This window comes from Microcaecilia unicolor, chromosome 1 (genome assembly GCF_901765095.1).
Source record: "Microcaecilia unicolor chromosome 1, aMicUni1.1, whole genome shotgun sequence".
NCBI lineage: Eukaryota > Metazoa > Chordata > Amphibia > Gymnophiona > Siphonopidae > Microcaecilia > Microcaecilia unicolor.
The window spans coordinates 358137064-358162343 of record NC_044031.1 but is presented as its reverse complement, the minus strand read 5'-3'; the positions used below and the strand labels follow the sequence as shown (position 1 = coordinate 358162343).

The following is a 25280-nucleotide window of genomic DNA, read 5'->3' as shown; positions in this document are numbered from 1 at the left end:
GAGAGGGGTGGTAACACTAAGACCAGCCCTGGAGGCAGGGGCTTGAGGGTATAAGAGAGGGAAAGGGAAATAGAGGTTTCAGGCATGATGGGATTTCAACCAGTGATCCTGAACTCTATGGCAAGTTGGTTAACCAGAGATCCAGAATATTCCTGGAAACAGTGTGGGGATCCTGTTGATCTGACAAGGAGTCACCTTTAATTAACTAAGGGGGGGGGGTCTTTTTTTAAGGCGTGCTCACATTTTTGGTGCATGCTAAAATTCTGCGCACGCTAAACGTTAGAGACACCCATAGGAATGCATTGGTGTCTCTAACATTAGAAACGCACCTGTTTTTAGCGCGTGCTAAAAACGTGAGCGTGCCTTAGTAAAAGACCCCCTAGAGTTCTTAAAACTCAGGCTTCTCCAGCTTCAATTTTGATACAACCAGAATGATGGATTCACTGTCTAGAACCTGTTCTGCTGAATGTCTGCCTGAATGTTATTTGCCTGGTACTGCCCTGCATCTTACTCATTTAGATTGTGAGCCAGTCCTAGCTTGCCAGCAAATTCCAATAGTGATTATGCAGTTTATGGAATTTTATGCCCTTGTAACAAATTATATGTGGGCAAAACAACATGAAGTCATAAAATTAGATTGAATGAACATCGATATAGTTTAAAAAGGAATGTGATGCACCTGTAATCAATCATTGCTATGAATTCAAACATAAATTTGAACATTTGCGATATTTGATAATTAATCATGTTAAAATAGGCATTCAGGGAGGATCAGAGGAAAACTGCTTTTGAGGCATGAGCAAAAATGGATACACTGGTTAAGATATTTAGAACCTAATGGACTCAATAATAGTATTGAATGGCATACATTCTTTTTTTTTTTTTTTATCTGTGATGGTTGCTTTAAGTTGATGAGTATATTGATTGCAATTAGCATAATAGCCAATGGATTTAAGATTTCAGAACAGTATGTTTGTGATTGGCTCAAGCTAGATTGGCATTTTAGTATATGTTTGGATGACATTTTGAATGAATTTGTTAACACATTTGGCAAGAGTCCAGCCAAGGACAACTGTAAGTCAAACATTTAAATTTACAACATACATTTTAAAATGCCAGATTTTTTGTTTCAAGATAAATCTCTATATAATTCTTTTTGCTATAATGTATGGTTTGTAGGTTTTCATTTCAATTAATGCAACCCTGGTTTATCTCAGATTTTCAAGACACAACCCCTGAGGAAGCCACTAGAGTGAAAAGGGTCTGGCCACTGTCCGGTGTCAGTTAAGTGCTTGACTTTTCAATTTGATATTGATGAAAATATTGCTGCAGAAAGTTAGGCTATACTGATTGCTGCATTGAGGGTCATGTGTCTAATTGAAGTTAAAAATCACTTTTTAAATTTGATGAATAAATGAAACCAATTAAAAAAATTTATGGACATAGAAATAAAATTGAGTCATCATGAGGTTTTTCTGACCAATGATGAATAATACAACCCCAGTGGAAGATGCTGAAATAATAGTAAGCTTTTGGGTGTTTTGAGGTCTTTTCCTCGTGTTTTATTAAATTATATCAACTGTACGTCATGGTTTAATTTGCTGGGTTCTTCATTGTATTGATATTTGTTAAAAGAATATTTCGAATTTCAGTTTGTTCTCCAAAATTATTTATCACGTTGAAGGTTTATCAAGATCTTTCTCCAGTAACCCTCAAGCGCAGGAGAGAGCTGCATGGAATCACCCAGTATCTGAGGCGGGATATCAGTACCAGTGAGTTTCTCTTTGCCTTTGCATTCAGCGTTGGCGGCACTACTAAGAGAGTAAAGGAAGAGGCCTGGGAGATATTAGTGGCCTGGCTGCATCTAAGGTTGCTCCCAGGCTCCCCCTCCCCCGATGCAACGGGCAACAGAAGCGTCAAGACAGAGGTGTGTTACTGGATCTAGTGCTGATGGACACAGGGTGTGATGTTTTAGATATGTGCACTTGAAACTACATTTTCTTATGGACAATTGCTGCTCTCTTGTTTCTTGTAAGGTTTGGACAAAGATATGGAGTGTGCATCAGGGTGGTGTGGGGGGGGGGGGGGGGGAGGGGGGGGGGGGAGGCAATGTTTATGGCAATTGTATATGACAGGGGTGTTGTGTTAGGTTAGGGGGAATGGGAAGGCTGTTTATATGGGTTCTGCATTGGTGTGTTCATGCTATTTGAGTGCTCACTTCTTCTATAAAGGCCTGTCAGGTGATAGAGGGGGAGAAGGGCAAAGGGGCTAGGATTTTTGGGTGGGAGGGTGGCAAAGGGAAGGCAGGTTTTAATTGTAAAATTGTATCCTTTAATATAAAAGGGTTAAACTAGCTACGTAAACAGGGGTTGTTATTTATGGAACTGCTGTGATGTAGCGCTAATTCAAAATACTGTAAAGAGAGATCTGGAGGGTAGAATGTTGTTGCAGGGAGAATTGGGGGGATAAGCTGAAAATATTAAATGTATATGCCCCATGTGATCTACCTGCTAGCTTCTGGAAGAATCTGGGTACATTCTTGGGAAATCAGGACTTGGGTCAGTTGCTTATTGGGGGAATTTTAACATGGTTTTGGATCCCATATGGGATCGGTCTCCCAAAGGAGCTGATGGAGCACAGCTCTCGTGCAAGCAATTGCTTGCTGTTATGTGTGAGTTTCATTTAATTGACTTATGGTGTAGTCAGCATCCAACAGGCAAAGACTACTCCTTTTACTCTTCACATCATAACAGTTACTCCTGTATGATCTTATGCTAGGTGATCCATATTGGTCCCAATGCTTATTAGATGCAGGGATAGAGTCCCAAACACAGTCTGCACATGCTCCAATATGGGCCACCTTTAATGTGGGTAATGTTATGGTATTGGAGGAATCTGGTGCCTGAACAAAAATCTGTTGCAGGATTCCCAGGTGGTTGAGGATATATTAGAAGGGAAATCCTGGAGTATTTAGAATTTAAAGATCGGGGAGATGTGCAGGATGGGATAGTTTGGGAGGGGTTGAAGGCTGTCATTCGGAGGGGTTTTATTAAATGGGATTACCTTAGAAAAAAGAAGAAAATGGATAAAGACAGGGAGTTATTGGCTCAAATTGCTCAGTTGGAAGGTCAGCATAAATAGGGCTGTTCTCAGAATAGCCTTCTGACCCTACAGCAAAAGAGAACTGAACTTCATCAATTAAGGTTGGATGAACTAGCTCACAAATTGCAACGAGCTGAACCAATGCATTTTGAATTTGGAAATAAACCGGATAGACTACTTGCTCTGAAGATTCAGTAGAGACAAAAGGAATTAGTCATCCTGCATATAAAGGGGGGGAAGGCAATATTTTTTATAAGCAAGCAGAAATCCCGCAGCAGTTTATACAGTTCTATAAGCAGCTTATAACCAGGAAATGTAGCGAAAAGATTGCCTAGACTCATCAAGCCTACTGACCACTATCCTATGTTGCTAATCCATGTAGGCACAAATGATACTGCTAGATATCCTACTGAACATATCAAACGTGACTTCATTGCTCTGGGTCAGAAGGTAAAGCATCTAGGTGCACAGGCGGTGTTCTCATCAATTCTTGTCGTTGAAGGTAAGACCAAATGAGGAAGCTCACATCCTGGAGCTAAATGTGTGGCTGCATGGATGGTGCCAACATGAGCACGTCAGTTTCCTTGACCATGGGATGATTTTCCAAGAGCTACTGAGCGGCGACGGTGTCCATCTTTCAAGAAAGGGATGAAGTGTCTTCAGTAACAGACTGGCTAAAGTTCTAAAGAGAGCTTTATACTAAATTTGCTGGGGATGGGTGAGAAAAGCCCCCACAGTCATTAGCAATCCTCAAGAAGGTAAGACATCAAATACCCCTATAGAAGGGGGAAAACAGGGTAACATCTGGAGCCTTACATACCAATGCCCGTAGTATGGTAAACAAGCCTAGATCTAGAGGCTGCAATGATAAAAGCCGACTTGGATATAGTGGTGGTCACAGAGACGTGGTTCACAGAGAACCATGACTGCGGTGTAGTTATATCTGGCTATAACCTATTCAAGAAGTACAGTGTAGGAAAAAAGTTTGGAGGAGTGACATTATATGTTAAGAATAATATCCAAGTGAAGGAACTGCAGGATGTATGGGTTAAGGAAGAAGCGCTGTGGGTTAAACTGATAGGAGGAAAAGGAAATTTTATTTATATTGGTGTAATATACAGGTCACCTTCACAGTCAGAAGAAGTGGACAGAGACTTAATTGAAGATATCCATAAAATAGCTAGGAAAGGGGAAGTACTACTGATAGGTGATTTTTAATATGCCGAACATCGATTTGGGCTTCCCTGCGGGGTCAACTAGAAGGAAAGGGATCTTGGATTCTCTATAGGAAGAACTGTTTCAGCAGTGGGTGACAGATCCTACACAGGACAGAGCTAGTCTAGACCTCGTGCTTACAAACAGGGACATTGTTTCTGATGTTACTGTTGGAAATCATTTGGTATCTATGATCACCAAATGGTATGGTTCAATATTAAGACAAAGGGGGAGAGGGCTTTTTCGAGATTGAAGGTCCTAGATTTCAGGAGAACTAACTTTGCCAAAATGGGGGAATTTCTCAAAGAAGAGTTGGTTGGATGGGAACAGCTGAAGGAAGAAGAACAGCAGTGGGCAAAACTGAAAGGAGCTGTTTTAAAAGTGACTAACCTTTATATTAGACATTTACATAAAAGTAAGAGAAAAAGAAGGCCACTCTGGTTCTCAAACTCAATAGCTGAAAAGGTAAGGGAAAGAAGATTAACCTTCACAAGTTACAAGAGGACTCAGAAAGAGGAAGACAGGCAAATAATTGGAAAAGCTAAGAGAAGCTGAAAAAGTTGTCAGGAAATCGAAGACACTAATGAAGAAAAGATAGCTGATATGGTAAAAATTGGGGACCAAGACATTTTTCAGTATATAAGTAGCAGGAGGAAGTGCCAAATAGCATTGTGAGGCTCAAAGCTGAGGGAAGAAATATGTAGAAACTGATCAAGGATAAAGCTGAACTGCTTAACAGTTATTTCTGTTCTGTGTTCATGGATGAAAAATCAGGGGTAGGACTACAGAAACAAATGCTATGGGGATGGAGTGTGGTAGACCGGGATCGATTCTCAGAAGACTGTTTGTTAGGAGCTAGCTAACCTAAAAGTAGACAAAGCAATGGGGCCTGATGGGATACATCCAAGGGTGCTCAAGGAGCTTGGAGATGTTCTGATGGCTATGCTGTCTGACCTCTTCAATGCCTCCTTAGAGTCTGTAGTGGACTGGAGAAGGGCAAATGTGGTCCCTCTGCACAAGAAATACAGACCTTTGCTTTGAATTACAGACCTGTCAGTCTGACCTTGGTGGTGAGTAAACTAATGAAAATGCTTCTAAAGTGAAGGCTCGTGAGGTTTCTCAAATCGAATGCACTGCTGGACCCAAGGCAGCATGGCATCACTGCAGGCAGGTCATATCAAACGAATCTGATTGATTTCTTTGACTGGGTGACGTGGGAGAGGTGCTAGATATGGTGTACTTGGATTTTAGCAAAGCATTTGACAAGGTTCTGCACAGGCAACAGATAAATAAACTGAGTGCCCTTGATATGGGACCAAAAGTGACTGGGTTAAAAACTGGTTAAATGGGAGGATAGAGGGTAGTGGTAAAAAGAGCTTGCTCTGAGGAAAGGAATGTTATCAGTGATGTGCCACAGGGATCAGTCCTCAGGCCGGCCCTTTTTAACAGCTTTGTGAGTGATATTGCAGAAGAGCTGTCTGGTAAAGTTTGTCTCTTTGCTGATGATACCAAACTCTGTAATAGGGTGGACACCCCAGAGGGTGTGGATGGCATGAGGAAGGATCTATCGAAGCTTGAAGACTGGTCTGAAAATTAGCAACTAAGATTTAATACTAAGAAATGTAGGGTCATGCACTTGGGTTACAATAATCTAAGGGAAAGGTACAGTATAGGGAGTGAAGTGCTTCTGTATACAGAAGAAGAGCGGGACTTGGGGTGATTGTGTCCAAAGACTTTAAGGTGGCCAAGCAGGTAGAAAAGGCGACAATCAAAGCCAGAAGGATGACTGGGTGCATAAGGAGAGGATGGCCAGCAGGAAAAAAGAGGTGATAGTGCGCTTGTATAAGTCTCTGGTGAGGCTCCATTTGGAGTACTGTGTGCAATTCTGGAGACCATACCTACGGAAGGATATAAACAGGATGGAGTCGGTCCAGAGGGTGGCTACCAAATTGGTAAACGGTCTCTGTCATAAAACATATGGGGACAGGCTCATGGACCTCAGCATGTATACGCTTGAAGAGAGGAGGGAGAGAGGGGATATGATAGAGATATTTAAATACCTCAGTAGTGTTAATGCACAGGGGGGGGGGGGGGGCTAAAATGTGCCCCCTCACCTCAGGCTCTGGACTCCCCTCCTGCCAAAGTCTGGCTATGCCACTGGTTTCTATGGAATCCTGGGTAACAGATAAAGCCTTTGGAACTTGTCTGCGGAATATTAATCTGCCTATACTTACAGACCTGCTGTGGCACCTACTTGAAGAAGATGTTACTCCATTAAGCGTCTCCCACAGGCTTGAATGACTTTTTCTCAGGCTTTTATAAACATTTGTGTTGCAACTGGTGCCCTTGCTAGTTAGAGTGTTTAATTGGATGCATCGTGGGGAGGATTTACCTAACTCCATGAAACTGGTGAGAATTACCATATTGTTCAAGTCAGGTAGGGATAGTGTACTTTGTGGGTCTTATCGCCCACTCTCTCTTTTGGACTTAGATGTTAAGATCTTGACTAAGCTTCTAGCTGATAGATTAGTGGTTTTGCTCCCTCAGGGTATTCATGCTGACCAAACCGTATTTGTTAGTGGGAGGCAGGGGGCGGATAATGTTAAAAGGATGGTGCATTCCATGTAGGCAGCACATAAAGGAGGAACCCAAACTATGCTTTTGGGAATCAGTATGGAAAAAACATTTGACAGAGTTAACTGGGGTTTGTTTAGCTATGCTCTGCAAGGTGGGCTTGGGGAGTCACTATATCCATTGGATTGTGCGCCAGTATACAACTCCTACAGCTGCTATAAAAATTAATGGGGACTATTCTGCAGCTTTTCCCTTGTAACAGGGGCCAGATAGGGTTGTCTGCTCTCTCTCATTATTTGCTTTAGTCATGGAACCCCTAGCACAAAGAATTAGGGATCATTCGGATATTAAGGGACTGCAGGTGGGTGCGGATGAATATAAGAGTTCACTATTTGCTGATGATGTTCTGCTTACTGTGACTCACCCATTGTGGATCTGGCAAATTATTAATCTAAGTTTAAGACATTTTTACTAAACAGTTATAAGCTTAAGTATTGAACTGAAGTAGTATGCACTTAGTATAAGAATGAATATAAAGTTGTTGTGTGACTGAGGTCACTGACAATGAAAGATATAGTTTGAGCGTTTGAGCAGTCTTTAGACAACAGGCTCCAACAATGAATGCCAGTAACACAAAAATGCTTTTGCTCATATTTACATTTGTTCCAAAGGTGGTGTAAATATGTGCATGGAGTCTCTGTGAATATAAGTGTATTTTATAAAATATGCGCATACATCTTAATTCCAACCAGCTCTACCCAAACTATGCCTGTATGAATAAGTATGTGCAGTTCACATAAAAGTATGCATGCTCTTGTCGGCACATGTGCTTTTATGCACATATATATAACCACACAATTTTATAAGAGAAATTCTCTGTGAGTAAACATGCTTCACACATGAAAAATGTTTTATAAAGTTGCCTTACTCTATAGATTTTATTGTTTCTTGAAAAACGTACAACTTCCATACTAGTAGTAATACTGGGTTCATTGTGTATCTGCTGCTATATTATTGAGCCTCTGTGTTTTGCTGCAACTTCCATACTGGCAAATGTATACTAAAATACTTTCTCTTGTATATCAATTAAATACTTACCTTTCCAGTTGTTTCAATTCCTCTGATTGTGCATACATACAAAACAGCCCAAGCACAGGCTAAGGATAGCACAAGCCACCACTGAAGACTGCCAGAATCATCTATAGATGTGGAAATGTTTAATGTTTCTCTGTACCAGAAATAATCGACAGGAGAGCTCTTGGCACACTCTGTTACGTAGCCTGAAATCATAAGAAACGTAATAAATATTCAATCATATTAGGAAAAATATGGAAAGAGATTTGGCAAAATATTATTCTCCATCATTGTTGCTATAATTCCCGATTCCACTTACATAGAACAAATTAGTTTCACCTTAAGATATGCTGTTTGAAGAAGGAAACTGGATTATATGAAATTGAGATATTTATTGAGACTGGCAATATATAATCAATCTTTTTATTGCAATCTAATTATTAAGGTTCTCAGAAAAATAAAATTCCAATTTCTGAGTGTCGGGGACAAATGGTAAGAATATGAGTGGAGCTTACAATGGTGCTAAAGCTCACATATTACAAACAAATCAGTTGACTGAGTTTCCACCCTGTGCTTGCCACACTCTAAATTTGTGTGTCCACGTAGCAGAAGAAGTCCTCAGGTTGTGACGTTTTCAGAATTGTTGAAAAGTTATATTCCCTATTCTGTAAGTCCTCAAAGATGGGAAATACTTATGAAGAACAGCAATGGGTTATGCTGGCTCAGTGGGGGGGGGGGGGGGGGGCAGGAGTAGCACGAGAGAGAAAGGAGGAGACATGCTGATGCCAAGGTAGGGAGGTTAAGGAGGAAAGGAAGGGAAAAAGAAGAAGCTGGACATGGAGAGGGACAAACACAGAGAAGAGATGCCAAGCATGGAGGTTAGCTTAGGGACATGGACACAGCGGAGCAATACTGGACAAAGGAGGAAATAGGGCGAGGGAAACACAGGAAGGATAAATGGTGGACATAGAGAAATGTCAAAAGGACAGAGACCCTGGAAAGAGAGTTAAGAAAAAACAGAAAAGCAAACAAAAAAAAAAAAGAGCACTTGGACAAAAGCAATGCTGAGACAACAAAGATAGAAAAATGGTATTTTTTTTCTAAATTTATTCATTGTAATGTATCAGCTTTGGGAAATGTGCATCTCTGATATCTTTCAGTTTCTATTTCTATTACTTATACAGATTTCCTATATAGGTCTGGAATGTGTCTACTTTTTGCAGGGTTTGCTTACTGGAGCTCTGAAGGGGTTTCCCCCTCATCCCTCATTCCCACTACCTTGGGAGAAATGGTGTTTAGGCAACCCATCTTAATCTTAACTCCCAGGCCCCACTCTGTCCTATATACACTACTGCGCTGAGTAGCCTCCCCTTCCATCGGCAGCAGAAGATACATTAAGACATAATCTCCTGCTACCGCAGAATCAGTCTTGCGACAACAGCTGACAAAAAAATCTCCTGCTGCCTGAGGGGGAGGCAGCTTGTTTGTGCTGTGGCTGAGGTGTGTCAGAGTGGAGCCAGGAAGTGGGGTGGATGGGTCTGGGGGAGTGGCAGGGCATAAAGGAACAGAGCTGGGGCATGGCTTAAATCTCCCTTTCAAAGATCAAGCCCCTTGGCAGCTCTGCTCTCTCTTTTCTGCAGCTGCTGGTTAGCAGTGTAAGATTAGACTAGGGAAGGGCAACCACTGTCCTCAAGGGCCACAACCATAAATATACATGAGATTGATTTGCATGTACTGCTTCCATTGTATGCATATAGATCTCATGGAGGAGCATAATCGAACGGAAACGCCTATCTCCATGGGCGTTTATCTCCGAGAATGTGTCCGTGAAGGGGCGGGCCGAACCGTATTTTCGAAAAAATGGACGTTTTTGAGCTGGGCGTTTGTTTTATTTTAGCGATAATGGAAACTAAAAACGCCCAGCTCAAAAAATAATCCTAATCGAGCCATTTGGTCGTGGGAGGGGCCAGGATTCGTAGTACACTGGCCCCCCTGATATGCCAGGACACCAACTGGGCACCCTAGAGATCAGTGCGGTGGACTTCAGAAAAAGCTCCCACATGCATAGCTCCCAACCCCCCTCCCCCTCCCCAAAACCCACTACCCACTACTACTACTTAACATTTCTAAAGCGCTACTAGGGTTACGCAGCGCTGTACAGTTTAACAAAGAAGGATAGTCAAAGGAGCTTACAATCTACCATAGCTCTTAGGGGTGAAGGGGGCACCTACATGTGGGTACAGTGGGTTTTGGAGGCCTTCCATTTACCAGCACAAGTGTTACAGGTGGGAGGGGGGTGGGCCTGGGTCTGCCTGCCTGCCTGAAGTGCACTGTGGTACCCACTAAAAGTGCTCCAGGGACCTGCATACACGCAGGCCTCTAGGACTTGTTACTGCTGTATAACATTGGCACACAGTTGACACCTGAAGACTAATCTCTCCGAAAACGTCCTTTATTGGAATAACCGCGTTTACTCACAGTTAACTGCAGATCAGAGGTTCTGCCCCACCACTAGCAACGAGTCTCCGTGGTCAGAGCTGGCAGAATGCTGTACAATGCCCTCTTTCAGCCACATTCAAGGTAAGAACTAAGTTCTCTAACGTGGCTAACACATGGAAGGGATCTAAAACTGGCTTACAAAAATGGCCACTACCTCATGGACTACCGGAAACACAACAAGGCACACTCTGACCCAGTAGGCAGGGGGAAAGCACCATGGGAGAAGAGCCTACCAACTACCAACATCGTGAGACTGTAACACAAGCTAATGAAATCACGGAGCCCATACCCTACACCCACCACAATGCAATGCTGATGTGACCCTGTAGTGCACCTGAGAGCCACAGCTAAGCCAGGGAAAGGCTGTGAGAGGATCGAACATATTCTGCTGTCATGGAGATGGGTATGGAATTTGAGGCTGGCATACAGGCTGGGAAAAAAAGTTTTTAAAGTGTTTTTGTTTGGTGGGAGGGGTTAGTGACCACTGGGGGAGTCCAGGGAGGTCATCCTTGATTCCCTCCAGTGGTCATCTGGTCAGTTGGGGCACTTTTTTGGGACTTGTTCATGAAAAAAAAGGGTCCAAAAAAAGTGACCCAAAATCGCGGTAAAAATGCCTTTTTTTTCGATTATCAACTAAAGACGCCCATCTCTCCTCGGCTGCTAACCACACCCAGTCCCACCTCCGACACGCCCCTGACAACTTTATTCGTTTCCGCGACGGAGTGCAGTTGGAAATGCCCAAAATCGGCTTTCGATTATACCGATTTGGGCGCCTTTGCCAGAAAAACGCCCATCTCCCAATTTGGGTCGAAATATAGGCATTTTTCTCTTTCAATTATAAGCAGGATAGTAACATAGTAAATGATGGCAGATAAGGACCTGTACAGTCCATCCAGTCTGCCCAATAAGATAAACTCGTTTTACATAGTATATGATACTTTATAGGTATACCCAAGTTTGATTTGTCCTTGCCATTTTCAGGGCACAGACCAACCGTAGAAGTCTGCCCAGCACTGTACTTGTTGTAAAAGTTCTGAAGCTAACGTCAAAGCCCCTTAAAATTTACACTCCAGCCCATCCATATCTATTCAGTCACGATCCAGTCACAGACTGTAGAAGTCTGCCCAGCACTGGTTTTGCTTCCCAATTACCGGTGTTGCCACCCAATTTCCACTAAGATTCTGTGGATCTATTCCTTCTAAACAAGATTCCTTTGTATTTATCCCATGCATGTTTGAGTTCCATTACTGTTTTCATCTCCACCACCTCCTACGGGAGGGCATTTCATGTATCCACCACCCTCTCCGTGAAAAAATACTTCCTGACATTACTCCTGAGTCTGCAAGAATGTCTATCGTGCACAGATGTCCCCACGAGTATTGGAAAATATGCATGGTAGGATGTCCTTTCCACGTGCAAAGTGTCCATATGAGGCTCTGCACGTGGAAGAACGTTCATTCAGAGAGCACAATGGCACTAAGGCATGAGCCTAATTATAGTGTGGCTGAAGTAGAGCTGCTAATTGAGCTCTGCATAAGGCACAAATGGTGGCCTGTTTAAATAGCAACACCACCTGCCTCCCAGGAATGTCCTCCATAAGGACCTGGACCCTAATAAGAGATACCCTTGCAAGGTAAGTGTCCATCAATGGCAACCCCCCCCCCCCCCATGACAGCCCCATGAATGTACCAGCACTGGGACATGGTTGCAGCACATGTAAGACCACCCCCACCAATCCAAGCTCTTACTGAATTCCTCCTCATTCAGGAGTACTCAAAACAGGGCTTTGTTTGTGTACCAGCATCTTTTTAACCTCCTGTTTCCTCTCGGGGTGGACTGACCATTCAGGCAAGTGGGCAGTGCCCAAGGCAGTGGGAGACACAGTACTTCCCTCCCATGTGACGTACCCGACATCCCTCTCGCCCCTCCATACTCCCTAGATCCGGGACTGGGTTGCCTTCTCTCTGTCCCGCTAATACTCTGGTGCAATTCTATAACATAGTAAATGGAGTGGAGGAGTGGCCTAGTGGTTAGAGCCTAAAGAGAATCCACCAAAAAGTGGAGAACTCAATAGATCCCCACGAGGCGTGAAACGAAAAATAAAAAGGGGGGAAAAGAAGCCAGGCTATCCAAAGAATGGAACCAAATGATCTTTACTTAAAACAAAGTTTAATAATCTTCAAAACAAATAAAAATATAACAATAACACATTAAAATTGACTCGACACAACGTTGTGTTTCGGCCGAATGGCCTACATCAGGAGTCTCACTTTGTCTTGTCTTCCAGGTATCCGTAGAGGAAGAAGCCCAAATGGATGGATGCGAACACAAGGGTGTAGATAATGAACGGAAATGCAGGAACTCCAGAAAGGCTCCAGCTCTTGGCCTAGAAATTGGGTCTTTGTTACTAATAGGGGTAAAAAGCAAAGTGAACCCCTAAAAGTAGTCCTACAACCACCTTACATAAATGCTTCCCAAGCTTACTCAGCAAACTTCACAATGCTATGTTGATTGGCTGCCAATGTAAGGTGGTTGTAGGACTACTTTTAGGGGTTCACTTTGCTTTTTACCCCTATTAGTAACAAAGACCCAATTTCTAGGCCAAGAGCTGGAGCCTTTCTGGAGTTCCTGCATTTTCCGTTTCATTATCTACACCCTTGTGTTCGCATCCATCCATTTGGGCTTCTTCCTCTACGGATACCTGGAAGACAAGACAAAGTGAGACTCCTGATGTAGGCCATTCGGCCGAAACACAACGTTGTGTCGAGTCAATTTTAATGTGTTATTGTTATATTTTATTGTTTTGAAAGATTATTAAACTTTGTTTTAAGTAAAGATCATTTGGTTCCATTCTTTGGATAGCCTGGCTTCTTTTCCCACCTTTTGTATTTTTCGTTTCTAGTGGTTAGAGCACCAGTCTTGCAATCCAGAGGTGGCCAGTTCAAATCCTGCTGCTGCTCTTTGTGATCTTGGGCAAGTCACTTAACCCTCCATTTCCTCAGGTACAAACTTAGATTGTGAGCCCTCCTGGGACAGAGAAATATCCAGTGTACCTGAATGTAACTCACTTGAGCTCTACTGAAAAAGGGTGTGAGCAAAATCTAAATAAAATAAATATAAGAAGAAGAAACCAAGTCCGCAAGGTGCACTTACTACTCAGCTGAGACCTGATCTGCTGCACTGACACCAGAACTTCTCTATGCCATGGCCTAACCTCCTTCTGATGTAACTTTTCTTCCTCAAGCACGGGACACGACACAGGGATGTTCTGGTGTCAGCGCAGAGGATCAGATATCAGGAGAGTAAAGGACTTGTTTTTTTCTTCTTATAAAATTGCACAGGGACAAGAGTGTTAGTGGGAGAGATAGGGAGTGTCCCAGTTCCGGTCCTGGGGAGACAAGGACTTGGCTTCTCCTGAATCACTGGACATGGATGGGAGGGGAGGGCAGGAGAGAGAGGAGAGTCACTGGACATGGATGGAGGAGAGGTGAGGGGAGAGTGGAGAATTGCTGAACATGGATGGAGGGGAGGGCAGGAAAGAAAGGAGAGTCACTGGACATGGATGGATGGTGGGGTGGGCAGGGGAGAGAGAAGAATTGTTGGACATGGATGGATTGAGGGGATGGCAGGGGAGAGGAGAAATACTGGACTTGTATGGAGGGGAGAGAGGAGAAATGCTGGACATGGAGGGGAGGGAAAACAGAGGAAGAAGATGCACAAAGATGGATGGGAGGGGAGAGATGATAATTGCTGAACATGGATGGAGAGGAGAGCAGGGGAGAGAGGAGAATTGCTGAACATGGATTGAGGGGAGGGCAGGAAAGAAAGGAGAGTCACTGGTCAGGGATGGAGAGGACGGCAGGAGAGAGTTAAAGGACATGGATGGAGGGGAGAGCAGGGGAGAGAGGAGAATTGCTGGACATAGATGGAGAGGAGAGCAGGGGAAAGAGGAGAATTGCTAGACATGGATGGATGGAGAGGTGGGCAGGGGAGAGAGAAGAATTGTTGGACATGGATGGATTGAGGAGATGGCAGGGGAGAGGAGAAATACTGGACGTATGGAGGGGAGAGAGGGGAAATGCTGGACATGGATGGAGGAGAGGGAAGACAGAGGAAGAAGATGCACAAAGATGGATGGGAGGGGAGAGAGGAGAATTGCTGGACATGGATGGAGAGGAGAGCAGGGGAGAAAGGAGAATTGCTGGACATGGATGGAGAGGATAGCAGGGAGAGAGGAGAATTGCTGGACATGGATGGAGAGGAGAGTAGGGAGAGAAGAGAATTGCTGGACATGGATGGAGAGGAGAGTAGGGGAGAGAAGAGAATTGCTGGACATGGATGGAGAGGAGAGTAGGGGAGAGAGGAGAATTGCTGGACATGGATGGATGGAGGGGAGGGCACGGGACAGAAGAGAATTTCTGGGCGTGGGTGGATGGAGGGAAGTGCTAGGGAGAGAATACAATTGCTGGACATGGATGGAGGGAGAGGGCAGGGGAGAGAGAAGAATTGCTGGACATATATGGATGGGGGAAGGCAGGGGAGAGAAGAGAACTGATGGACATGGATGGAGAGGAGAGCAGTGGAGAGAAGAGAATTGCTGGACATGGATGGAGAGGAAAGTAGGGGAGAGAGGAGAATTGCTGGACATGGATGGATGGAGGGGAAGGCAGGGGAGAGAAGAGAATTGATGGACATGGATGGATGCATGGAAGGGATGGCAGGAGAGAGAGGAGAAATGCTGGACATGGAGGGGAGGGAAGACGGAAGAAGTAGAAGCACATGGATGGAAGGAAGAGACGAGAATTGCTGGACATGGATGGATGGAGGGGGGATGAGGACAAAAGAGAATTACTGGGCATGGATGAGGAGAGAGCAGGAGTGTAGAAATGAAGGACATGGATAGAGGGGAGGGAAGAGAGAGGAAACGAGATGAACATTGGTGGAGGGGAGGAGAGAGGAGAAATGCTGGACATGAATGGAGGGGAGGAAAGAGAGGAAGGAGATGCACATGGATGGAAGGGAGGGGAAATGCTGGATATGGATGCAAGAGATGGGAGAGAGAAGAAGTGATGGACATGGATGGAGGGGATGGAAGAGAAAAAAAGAAGATGCACATGGATAGAGATGAGGGAAAGGGAAGAGAGGAGAAAAACTGCACATAGTTGGAGAAAATAGGCAAAAGCTGGATCCGCTCTATACCTTCTCCAGTCAAGTCTGTGGAGGACCCAACTTTTACTTAAAGATGTAGGGCAAGAAATGAAGATGAAAGGAGGAAAGTAAAGAAATAAATGGACAGGAAGCCCTGGAAACAGAGTTAAGAGAACAGAGAGCAGCAGAATCAGAGACTGGGAGCCACATGATCAGAAAAACGAAGTCACCAGACAACAAGTTTAACAAATCATTTTATTTTCATTTTAGTGTTTGGAATATGTCCAATTTGAGAATTTACATCTGCTGTCTTATTTTGCACTGTATAGGAGGAAACGTGTTGCTTGCTGTTTTCCTGGTATTGTGCTGCACGCAGAATCTGGCTGCTTAGGATTTCAGGTTAATTTTTGAAGAATTTGAAGAGAGGCTATCTCTGTTCTGCATGTGTGACAGCAAAGCCAGGTGTATGAATAGGGATCTGTTTGCTAGGTCCTGAGATCTTGATAACATATTGTGTTTCAGATTTGGCAAGACTGTTCTCCTAATTCCTGATCTGTATGCTAATTTGATTTGTGTCTTTATGGGTAATAAATAGAAATAAAACAAAGTAAAACATGGAAAAGAAAATAAGATGATACCTTTTTTATTGGACATAACTTAATACATTTCTTGATTAGCTTTCAAAGGTTGCTCTTCTTCGTCAGATCAGAAATAAGCAAATGTTGGTAGATGACATTATATATGAGTGAAACATCAAAGCATTTCAGTGACAGTCTAACAGGATGGGGGTGGATAGGTGAGAGTCAGAGGGACAGGAGAGCAATACAATTTACAAAGCAATACAATTTTATGCTTTGTAATGGGCTATAAAATCCAGATCTTTGTTAAGTCCTGTCTGGTGGGTGTCAAAATATTTAATCATTTTGACTTCAAAGGTCTTACATTTGAAAGCTAATCAAGAAATGTATTAAGTTATGTCCAATAAAAAAGGTATCATCTTATTTTCTTTTCCATGTTTTTTTTTGTTTTATTTCTATTGGTTACCTTTAAAAGTGGGCTAACATGGCTACCACACCTGTCATTTTGGGTATACTGGAGCTGTAACAGTTTACATAAATTATTTATAATGAAAAAAATATCATGTTATTTTTCTTCTATACTGGTGTAATATTTTCAATGATGCCTGTTTATATGTTCCATGACAGGTAAAAGGGGTGTGGTTACTATATGGGCAGAGCCATACATAGTGACCCCACCCTAAGGTTACCCATAATGAGTACAGTACCTTTTTTCCTACAAAAGAAGCACTGTATATGTGCACATCCACATCCGTTAATACAATTCATGTCCACATCCAATAGCCAGAAAGTAGGGAGACCACCCCTTCAATCACCTATGCAGAGTAGCCATGACAGAATGCACACACATGCACCCCTCCCTCCCCTGGTCACATAAGTGATGTGAACATTATTCACACCTCCCTAAAGGACATGCAAATTGTCAGCAGGCAATCCTGAAGGTATGAACTCGGCTGATCCTGGAAGGTCCCTTCCCTGGACACAGCACTCCCAGAAGCAGACTCCAAAAATATGCTTAAAACCGCTTTATTCCATCAGCAAGGCCAAGACATTTCCTCTTCCAGACACAGTCCTTGGTTACAGCACATATCACCCCTTGTTCCTTCCCCCCCCCCACTGGCCACAGTTTCTGGATACAGTTTAAATCATTCACTGTTTCACCAACATGGCCTAATTCCTGGACACAGTTTTAAATCACTCACTGTTTCACCAGCATGGCAGTGTTCTGAACACTGTTCAAGTCACCACTTCTGGACACAGTTTAAATCACTCACTGCTTCCCCAGCATAGCATGACTTCTGGACATAGCTCAAGTCACTACCTGTTTCTCCAGCCGGGTCTGACTTCTGGCCACAGCTGAAATCATTCACTGCTTTACAGCACGGCACCTCTCTCCCCCTTGAGTGGAACAGCTGCTTAACTTTTCCTCCAAGCTTTCCCCAGCCTTGAAGAAGGTTTGTTATGAAGCCTTTCAACTTCTTCCCTTGTACCTGAACTACAGCAGCAATCTCCATGGGCTCACTTCCCCAGTCATCTTGGGCTTGGATCTCCTCTCCGACCTCTTTCTCCAGCTCCCATTCCATGGGCTCCTCTCCCTTTATGGTCCCCAGCTGGTCCTGTCCCTCCTGATTATTCCTCCTCAGCCAATCCCCCTCCTCTCCCTCGGGATCCTGGGACTTGTAGTTCCCTTGCTGCTCCCTTTGCTTGCCCCCAGGGCTTTGCAGAGGTTCTTGGGAACTGTAGTCCTCCTCCCTTCTCTGGCTCTTGGGAAATTTATGCCTCCGTGGGGGCGTGGCTTCTGAGCCCCTAAGATCCTGGGACTTGTAGTTGGAATCCCAGGTATGAAACCTACCCATCTTGCTCCTCTCCCGGATCCCTTCTTCCCTGAAACTCAGGGGTTCCTCACAACATGCCTGAAGGAACACCATCACTCACTATTTTCACATCCCTGCAATACTACACATGTTGCACAGAAAAGGCACCCTCTGTCCCCATGTGCACCTCACCTCACATATCACCTGTGCCTATGTAATCCCCCCCTCCCCCATCAGTACTATCTGTCTGTGGCAATGTGAGGGCCATTGCACAACTTGGCTTCCAAAGGAATTATATCTGTGAAGGCCCTGGTGTACAAACTTGTGTCTTACAGGTGATTTGGGATCTGGTGGGAGCTTGAATCCCTGAGGCGCCGGTACTGGTGCATCTGGCGGAACAACCCAGATGTAATCCAGCGTGTGTGGAGGCACCTCATGGATCGATGTAAATATCACAAACAGAGCACCCCTATAAAATTTCTGGCCCAGATCAAGGACTGAGGTTGCAGCTACCCTCTCTAGATTGTGGCTACAGACCCCATATGTGTTTCCCCCAACTCCCCACCTATGGAAATGAAAGGGAGAAGGAGGAACCCTTGCTCACATGCCACCAGCCACCAAAACTGATATTGCAACCTCTATAGCAGGGGACATCAAAACGTTACTACCTAAGTTCAGCTGTTCTATCACTACCCCTTCTCATATCCATTTCCCCTATTGTAGGGTATCAGGGTGGCTAACTATTCCTCCTTTCTGGGGTGGATATTGTTTCCTGATATTCCTGCCTGATGTCCTGGTATTTGCATGTAGTGTATGTGATAGTATCAATTTAAGGCATTGAATGAAATAGTCACCCAAAACAAAACCCATCACCACAAGTGGCCATAGTGGGACTTGAACCCACAACCCTTGGATACAGGTACCGTAGTCACAACCTAACTCCAAACATGTTGGTGAGGAATAACTGAGCCCTGCCGATACATCCCATGTACCTCTTGCCAGACCAGCCTCCAGGGTTTCCTTTCTTGTCATCTCATGGATCTCACAAGCCAGGCATATCCCCTAGAGATCATCACTGACCACACCTCTCCCCATCCCTGGCTTATGACAGTCAACTGATGCACTATGCAAGCCATGTAGGATGTGCTGATCTAAAGGGCAAGCCTTTTCCGTACACAGGGCAGCAGGAGCAGCAGGTGGCCCCGGAGCAGGAGTAGCAGGCGGCTCTGCTTGAACTGGGGGAGTGGGAGGTGTCAGGACCCCAGGACACCCCTGGGAGGACAGGCCCCCACTTGAGGAGGAAGCAGAGAAGGAGGACACACATCAGCAGCATCCACACACACACACACACTGCAGGACAGCATACCTGCTGTACTGCACCTCCTGCAGCAAGTAGCTAGCATTCAAACCCACTTGCTGCAGGAGGTTGCTGAACTGAGTCAGCAGATGGGGGCCTAAATGCTAGCTCTACTGCTGCAGCTTATACAAAGGGAAGCAGAGCATCAGGCCCACCCTCAATAAGGGTCCAACATAATCCTCACCCCCCCCCCCCCCCCCCCCCAGTTTGTACATAGTTTTTAAAATACTAAAGTTTACTAGTTTTGCCATACCAGTGTCTGTGTCTCTACTTTGTGCATCATGTGTTGATGGCCTGGCATGCCAGGTTGACTGCACTTGTACTGCTAAACATACTATGCAGCTCATGGGAAAGGGTGACTGCATAAAAGGGAGGATGAAAAATACTATAGAAGGGGGGGGGAGTGTGAAAAGGGCCCCCTGTGTGCACTAGCATAGGATCTCACCCTCAATGTCATGCTGTACCAGTGGCCAAGGCAACAATGGTCCCTGTAACAGAGGAAGGTCCTGTAGCAGTGGTGTAGTTAGGGGGGTGGGGGGTGCAGGGGGACCGGTCGCTCCCCCAAACAGTTTTTTTAGAAAAAATGGCACCTATGCGCCTCTCCTGCCCGCTCTCTCCGTCCGCGTGGTCACTTTATTGCCCTGAAGCACCGTTCTCCCTCCGGCACTGGCGAATCCTATAGTCAGCCTTCTGCAAACATCGGATCCTCTCCTCAGGCGCACCCCACCTACTCTAATACAACTTCCACCCAATCACAGCTTAGGCCCACCCAGTTTTCCCTACTCCTCCAACCAATCAGTGCACAGCCTTTCAAGTTGTGCCATGGCAACGTATCCGACAGGAAAAAGAGCAGAATGCATGGGCATATTCTCCAAAGACAAGCAGGCCAATATTCTCACTGATGGGTGACGTCACGTCGGCCCGGAGGACTTTCCAGCAAAGTCCATGACAAAACTAAAAATGTCCCCCGTCGCGCGGGCGGATGCAGTGCGCATGCGCGCGTCCACTTTCCCGCCCGCCGCGCGGGCACATTCCTCAGTTTTTTCTTCTCCGCGTCTGAGGTGACACGGAGCTCGACCTTCGTCTTCGTGTTCCTCCTGTGCCCGGAGGTGAAGATTCATCAAAAGGAAGTATCCTTTATAGTTAATTTTAGAGTTTTTTCGTTTATTAAGTTTCCTTTCTTTTAGCCTGCGATTTTATTTAAATCGCTCGGTCGGGTTATTTTCCCGTTTTTTTCTTTGATTTTTTTTGTGTCATCTTTTTATAGACACAATCGCGTCTTTTGATTTGGCAGGGACAATTTTCCCCGAGATGTCAACGAAGACGCCCAGCAGCTTCAAGCCTTGTGCCCGCTGTCATCGGGCCATCTCTGGCACTGATACACACTCGTGGTGTATTCAGTGCCTTGGGCCGGATCACCGCTCGGAGAGTTGTAAATTGTGTCTCGCCATGAAGAAGCGGACACTGCTCTCTCGAGACGCCCAGAGAGAAAAGATTTTTGGGCCCGGTGCTTCGGCGTCGGCGCCGTCGTCTAAGTCGGCGCCCTCCAAACCGGCGCCGGGCAAGTCGGTGCCGGTGAAGTCGGTGCCGTCGAGGATGATGTCTTCGAGGCCGGCGTCGTCGAGGTCGACGTCGAAGGAGGCGTCGGCACCGGGAGACAGGGGACAGGCTGCCATTAGACCCATGCACGCTGGGAGCAGTGATGCATCGAGTGGGTCTCCACCCGCCTCGGCGCCTCCTGCTGTGCAGGCCCCCCGGGACCGTCCTGCGTCGGACCCGGCCCCGAGGAGACGTGTGGATTCCACGTCCTCCTCTCCGGTGCCGAGGAGTCTCGATGACATGCGTCGGGCGAAGGCCAAGAAGCATCGTCGTCGATCTCCTTTGAGACACGGCACCGGGAGCTCCGGGTCATCGATACACTCGATACCCGAGAAGCGTCGGTGCCGAGAGGATCGCTCTCCCTCTATTACTGAGGTTCCGACGCGTGGGGTCGCTGGCAGCCGAGTCCCCACTCCCCAACCTCAGCAGACTTTGCCTCCGACACCTCAACCGACCCCGCAGCCTTTTCCGACACCAGCTCTGGATGAGAGTATGCAGGCCATGTTCCCATTTTTCATGAACATGATGCAGCAGTGGCAGTCGGCATCGAGGTTGTCGGTGCCGACGGCGTCGACGGGGCCGGTGTCGATGCTTTCAGAGGCACCGGTGCCGACGGCGTCGAAGGTGTCGACATTGCCGATGCCGGATGTTCCTGCATCAGGCCTTCAGCCTGTGGTGAGGTCTGTCTCACCGGTGCCGCCTCCGGTGCCGGTGTCTTTGACTTCCCGAGTTGACTCTCCCGAGGCATCGGAGCAGGAAGCTTCCCCGGAGCCTCAGGGACCATCAACTTCTCGGCACCATCATAGAGGCCATCAAGCCTCTTCGTCGAGACGGGCTCAGATTCGGGCGGCTCTGTCTGAGCTTTTAGCCCCTTCTGATGATACCTCATCCGAGGATGATGAAGGAGTGCATGGGGAGTTCTCTGGCGAGGATTCTCAAGGCATTCCATCTGACTCCACTCCCTCGCCACAAAGGCAGCTGTCTCCTCCCGAGAGCTTGTCTTTTCCATCTTTTGTTCGGGAGATGTCTGAGGCCATCCCCTTCCCCGTGGAAATTGTGGACGAGCCCAGAGCCAAAATGCTGGAGGTTCTGGACTATCCATCTCCACCTTCATCTTCTGCCACAGTTCCTTTTCATGAGACTCTTAAGGAACTTATGCTGAGGAACTGGGAGAAGCCTTTTTCTAGTCCAACCGTCCCTAAAAAAGTTGAGTCCCAATATCGGATCCACGGGGAACCCAGTCTCATGCAGACCCAATTGCCTCATGATTCAGCGGTGGTGGATTCTGCCCTCAGAAGAGCCAAGAGTTCCAGGAATTTCTCCTCGGCGCCCCCGGGGCGAGAATTTGCAACTCTGGACTCTTTTGGGAGGAAGGCGTATCAGGCTGGTCTGCTCGCTTCCAAAATCCAGTCTTACCAACTCTTCACGAGTGTGCATTTACGGAACTCTGTGAGGCAACTTGAGAGTTTAGTAGATACACTCCCTGAGGAGAAAGCTGAACCCTTTCGCCAAGTGATCAGGCAGCAGAAGGCGTGTCGCAAGTTCCTGTCCAGGGGCATTTTTGACACTTGCGATGTGACATCTCGCTTTTCCGCTCAAGGTATAGCGATGCGCAGGCTCTCATGGCTGCGTGCCTCTAACCTGGAGGAAAGAACTCAGCGGAAGATAGCAGATATCCCATGCCGGGGGGATCACCTTTTTGGAGAGAAGGTTGAAGAGATGATTGATCATCTCTACCAGCGTGATAACGCTATGGACTCTCTCTCCCGCCGGGCGCCTTCTGCAACCACTTCCACTGCTAGGAAGTTTTTTAAGGGGAAAAGAAGTGCTCCCTACGCTTCTAGAAATCGTAGGTACACTCCTTATTCCCGTCAGCCGGTTCAGGCTCGACCCCAGCCTGCTCGCTCTCGTCAGCAGCGGGCACCGAAGCAGCCCCCTGCAGCTCCCCAGCAAAAACCAGGGACGGGTTTTTGACTGGCTCCAGCAGAGCATAGCCGAAGTCAAAGTGCTTGTACCGGACGATCTGCCGGTCGGAGGGAGGTTAAAATTTTTTCACCAAAGGTGGCCTCTCTTAACCTCCGATCGGTGGGTTCTTCAAATAGTCCGGTGCGGGTACACCCTCAATTTGATTTCCAAACCTCCAAATTGCCCACCAAGAGCTCAGTCTTTCAGCTCCTGCCACAGGCAGGTACTTGCAGAGGAACTCTCCGCCCTTCTCAGCGCCAATGCGGTCGAGCCCGTACCACCAGGGCAAGAAGGGCTGGGATTCTATTCCAAGTACTTCCTTGTGGAAAAGAAAACAGGGGGGATGCGTCCCATCCTAGACCTAAGGGCCCTGAACAAATATCTGGTCAAAGAAAAGTTCAGGATGCTTTCCCTGGGCACTCTTCTTCCCATGATTCAGAAAAACGATTGGCTATGCTCTCTGGACTTGAAGGATGCTTACACTCACATATCGATACTTCCAGCTCACAGGAAGTATCTTCGATTTCGGCTGGGATCACAGCACTTTCAGTACTGTGTTTTGCCTTTTGGCTTGGCGTCTGCACCCAGGGTTTTTACAAAGTGCCTGGCAGTTGTGGCAGCGTCGCTACGCAGACTGGGAGTGCATGTGTTCCCTTATCTGGACGATTGGCTGGTGAAGAACACCTCCCCGCAAGAAACTTTGCAGTCCATGCGGATGACTATTCAGGTGCTAGAGATGCTGGGCTTTGTCATCAATTACCCCAAGTCCCATCTCGTCCCAGTTCAACAATTGGAATTTATAGGAGCTCTGTTGTGCACACAGACAGCTTGTGCTTATCTCCCAGGGCCCAGAGCAGACAGACTTCTGTCTCTGGTTTCCAAAGTACAAGCATCTCAGCAGATCACAGCTCGGCAGATGTTGAGATTGCTTGGCCACATGGCCTCCACAGTTCATGTGACACCCATGGCACGTCTACACATGAGATCGGCTCAATGGACCCTAGCTTCTCAGTGGTTTCAAGCCACAGGGAATCTAGAGGATGTTGTCCGGCTGTCCACCAATTTTCGCAATTCCCTCACTTGGTGGACCATTCGATCCAATCTGGTCTTGGGGCGCCCATTTCAAATTCCTCAGCCTCAAAAAGTGCTGACGACGGATGCATCCCTCCTCGGGTGGGGAGCGCATGTAGATGGGCTTCACACTCAAGGAGCTTGGTCTCTTCAGGAGAAGCATCTCCAGATCAATCTCCTGGAATTGCGAGCGATCTGGAACGCTCTGAGGGCCTTCAGAGATCGGCTAGCCAACAAAATTGTTCTCATTCAGACAGACAATCAAGTGGCAATGTATTATACCAACAAGCAAGGCGGGACCGGATCTCGTCCTCTGTGCCAGGAGGCCGTGCAGATGTGGCTATGGGCCTATCAAAACGGAATGTTTCTCCAAGCCACTTATCTAGCCGGTGTAAACAACGGTCTGGCCGACAGGCTGAGCAGAGTTATGCGGCCTCACGAGTGGTCCTTGAACATGACTATTGTCAAAAAGATCTTTCGAGTTTGGGGAACTCCATCGATAGATCTTTTTGCTTCCCAGGACACTCACAAGGTTCCTCAATTCTGTTCCAGACTCCAGGCCCACGGCAGACTAGCGTCGGATGCCTTCCTCCTTTTTTGGGGGACAGGACTCCTGTATGCTTATCCTCCCATCCCTTTAGTGGGGAAGACTCTCCTGAAACTCAAGCAGGACCACGGAACCATGATTCTGATAGCGCCTTTTTGGCCCCGCCAGATATGGTTTCCCCTTCTTCTGGAACTTTCGTCAGAAGAGCCATGGAGATTGGACTGTTTTCCGACCCTCATTACTCAGAACGAGGGGGCGCTTCTACATCCCAACCTCCGGTCTCTAGCTCTCACGGCCTGGATGTTGCGAGCATAGAGGTTGCCTCCTTTGGTCTCTCTGAGGGTGTCTCCAGAGTTCTGTTTGCTTCCAGGAAAGATTCCACACATAAGTGTTACTCTTTTAAATGGAGGAGGTTTGCCGTCTGGTGTGACAGCAACGGTCTAGATCCTTTCTCTTGTCCTGCACAGACCTTGCTTGAGTACCTTCTGCATTTATCCGAGTCTGGTCTTAAGACTAACTCGGTCAAGGTTCATCTTAGCGCAATCAGTGCTTATCATTCACATGTTGATGGCTTGCCGATTTCTGGACAGCCTTTAGTCATGCGTTTCATGAGAGGTTTGTTTTTGTCAAAGCCCCCTATCAAACCTCCTCCAGTGCCATGGGATCTCAATGTCGTTCTCACCCAGCTGATGACAACTCCTTTTGAGCCACTGGATTCCTGTCATCTGAAGTACTTG

General features: G+C 46.3%; 1 protein-coding gene and 1 long non-coding RNA gene across 2 annotated transcripts in view; one reads left to right on the top strand and one right to left on the bottom strand.

The window, feature by feature from the left end:
- SLC6A19 (solute carrier family 6 member 19) overlaps positions 1 to 25280 on the bottom strand; it is a 254175-nt gene that overhangs the window by 67930 nt on the left and 160965 nt on the right. The window contains 1 exon segment of the mRNA XM_030209679.1: positions 7990 to 8171. Coding sequence (XP_030065539.1) covers positions 7990 to 8171 — 182 coding nt within the window.
- Positions 1353 to 5622, top strand: LOC115474285. The gene is made up of 3 exons (XR_003942834.1): positions 1353 to 1364; positions 4094 to 4095; positions 5538 to 5622. It is a non-coding gene; the product is annotated as an uncharacterized LOC115474285 (long non-coding RNA).